Source organism: Helianthus annuus, chromosome 4 (genome assembly GCF_002127325.2).
Source record: "Helianthus annuus cultivar XRQ/B chromosome 4, HanXRQr2.0-SUNRISE, whole genome shotgun sequence".
Classification (NCBI taxonomy): domain Eukaryota; kingdom Viridiplantae; phylum Streptophyta; class Magnoliopsida; order Asterales; family Asteraceae; genus Helianthus; species Helianthus annuus.
The window spans coordinates 75,544,321-75,547,521 of NC_035436.2; the positions used below are offsets into that span (position 1 = coordinate 75,544,321).

The window sequence follows — 3,201 nt, forward strand, 5'->3', positions numbered from 1 at the left end:
GATCGAGTGGCCATCCGATCGGGTGGTCATCCGATCGGATGGCTATCCGATCGGGTGGTCATCCGATCGGATGGCTATCCAATCGGATTGTCATCTGATCGGATTGCAACTTCGTCAATCCCATCCCTTCCGTGTCCCCGTCTTTGATTCGCTTTGCGAGTTAGATTAAGCGTTGCGTATTATTTTGGTAAAAGTATCACATAACTAGATTACATCATAAACACCAAAAGTTTCCAAGTTTCATAGATTCTGAGGGTGACAAGACTCCAGTCTCTCATTCAACCAAGAATCAAGTTGCACGAGTCTCAAGAGTCAAGCACCAAATAAGTGTCAAGAGTCATGAGTCTAGTTTCCCAAGTATCAAGTGTCAAGAATCCAAGTATCAAGTATCTAGATTTAAGCATCAAGAATCATAGTTTAAGTATCAAGAATCAAGGTTTAAGTATCAAGGATCAAGTATCATAGTAGTTAAGACTCAAAGTATCAGTAGTATCAACATTACATAGATTTACATAGATTAGGGACTAAAACTGACAATAGGCAAAGTCCAGGGACTAAACTTGCCAAAAGCCTAAAGTTTAGGGACGCGGGCCATTACACAAACTGTCGTTTTTGTGTTAACTACAACCTCTATGGGCACTACACAGCTCACTGCCGCTCAGGCCCTCTTCAGCAAGCTCCTCAAGCTCTCACAGCACCGCCAGCTCAACCACTCGCTCCTTAGGTTAACCCAGCAGTTCCTGCACCAGTTGTTCCCGCACGTGCTTGCTACACATGCGGTGACCCAAACCACTTTGCAAATGTTTGCTCACAGCGTGTTGCGAAATAAGAGCCGCAACAGCTACCACCACAACAAATGCAACAGCAGCCTCAGCAGTACAAGCAGCAACCTCAAGCAGCTCGCGGAAGAACTTTCAACATCAATGTCCGCCAGGCTTAGATTGACAACAATGTTGTCAATGGTACGTTCCTTGTCAATGGTATTTATGGTTCATGCTTATTTGATACTGGAGCCGATAACTTTTTTGCATCGTTTGAATTCCAAAAGCTTCTAAAACGTCGCGCTAACCTCCCAACGACCTTCGACGTAGAAGTTGCCACAGGAAGAACCGTTACCTTTAATTCAGTTCTACGTGATTGTACTCTCGAACTCAACAATCACGTTTTCCCAATCGATTTCATACCTATGCAATTAGGTAGTTTTGACATCATAGTAGGCATGGATTTTCTTCGCGAGAATCATGCCGAAGTTGTTTGTTTCGATAAGATGATTTGTTTTTCCCTTTCAAACAGTGATCAATTATGTGTCTATGGTGAAGTACTCTCAAAGGAGTTGAAGCTTATGTCTTGTGTGCAAGCAAGCAAGTGTTTACGCAAGGAATACTTTGTTTTCTTAGCCCATATTGTGAAGACGAAGGACGAGAAGAAAACCGTGAAAGACGTTCCTGCTATTTGTGATTTTCCTAACGTTTTTCCCGACGATTTTCCCAGTTTACCCCCTACTCGTGATATCAATTTTGGTATTGATTTAATCCCAGGTGCTACACCGGTTGCAAAAGCTCCCTATCGCCTCGCACCATCCGAAATGCGTGAGCTATCTAGCCAACTTCAAGAATTGCTTGATAAAGGATTTGTATGCCTTAGCACATCACCATGAGGCGCACCTATCCTTTTCGTGAAAAAGAAGGATGGATCATTCCGAATGTGCATCGATTATAGAGAACTTAACAAGCTTACGATTAAGAACTGCTACCCACTACCCTGAATCGACGACTTATTTGATCAACTCCAAGGCGCTACGTGTTTCTCGAAGATCGATCTATGGTCTGGCTATCATCAGTTGCATATACAAGAGCAAGACATCCCTAAAACCGTTTTTCATACTCGTTATAGCCATTACGAATTCGTGGTCATGCCTTTTGGTCTCACAAACGCACCCGCGGTGTTCACGGACTTGATGAACCGTGTGTGCAAACCCTTTCTAGATCGTATCGTGATTGTGTTTATCGATGATATTCTTATCTACTCGAAGTCGAGAGCCGAACACGCGCAACATCTCCGTTTAGTTCTCGAACTTCTTCAAGGAAATTACCTCTACGCCAAGTTCTCCAAATGTGAATTTTGGCTCGAGGAGGTTCAATTCCTCGGTCACATCGTCAATAGTCAAGGAATTCACATCGACCCTGCGAAGATTGAAGCTGTAAAGAGTTGGATTACGTCGGAAACTCCCTCCGAAATCCGTTCGTTTCTCGGATTGGTGGGTTATTACCGTCGATTCATCGGTAACTTTTCTAAAATCGCCGTGCCTCTCATGGCCCTAACGCATAAGGAATAATCTTTTATTTGGGGCTCTGACCAAGAGGATGCCTTTCAACCCTCAAGCGTATGCTTTGCAATGCTCCTATTCTCGCACTTCTCGACGAAAACGACGAATTTCTTGTTTACTGTGATGCCTCTAACCTAGGTCTTGGTTGTGTTCTTATGCAACGAGACAAGGTTATCGCGTATGCGTCTCGACAACTCCATATCCACGAGAAGAACTACACCACCCATGATCTCGAGCTCAGTGCAGTTGTTTTTGCGTTGAAGATATGGCGACAGTACCTTTACGGTACCAAGTGTACAGTCTTCACCGACCATAAGAGCTTACAACATATCTTGAACCAGAAAGAACTGAACATGCGCCAACGCAGATGGGTTGAACTTCTCAATGACTATGATTTTGAGATACGCTACGATCCTGGCAAGGCTAACGTCGTAGTCGATGCTCTCAGTCGACGAAACTATGTGTATAGTTTTCGTAATGTTCAAGCCCAAAATGATCTCGAAACTCTAATTCGCGACGTTCAACACGCCTGCTTCATTGAGAATACCTTGAAAGAGGAAATGAAGTGTGGTGCTGAAACTCAGCTAGCGACTAAATCGAATGGTATTTATCACTATCTCGGCCGTATTTGGATTCCTAGTCGTAATAATCTCCGGGAGATATTGCTGACTAAAGCTCACAAATCGATACTCCATTCACCCAGGTGTCGACAAGATGTACCAGGACCTTCGTACTAGGTACTGGTGGTTGGGCATGAAAAAGGATATTGCTCTGTATGTTTCGAAATGCCTAACTTGCTCGAAAGTTAAGGCTGAACATCAATGACCCCCTGGTTTACTCGAACAACCCGAAATCCCGATGTGAAAATGGGAAAG

General features: G+C 43.8%; 1 protein-coding gene across 1 annotated transcript; it reads left to right on the forward strand.

Moving 5' to 3' along the window:
• Positions 1 to 1,219: 1,219 nt before the first annotated feature.
• On the forward strand, positions 1,220 to 1,657 carry LOC110924524. Its single transcript, XM_022168526.1, has one exon. The coding sequence runs from the start codon at positions 1,220 to 1,222 to the stop codon at positions 1,655 to 1,657; it is 438 nt and encodes a 145-aa protein (XP_022024218.1).
• The last annotated feature ends 1,544 nt before the right edge of the window (positions 1,658 to 3,201 follow it).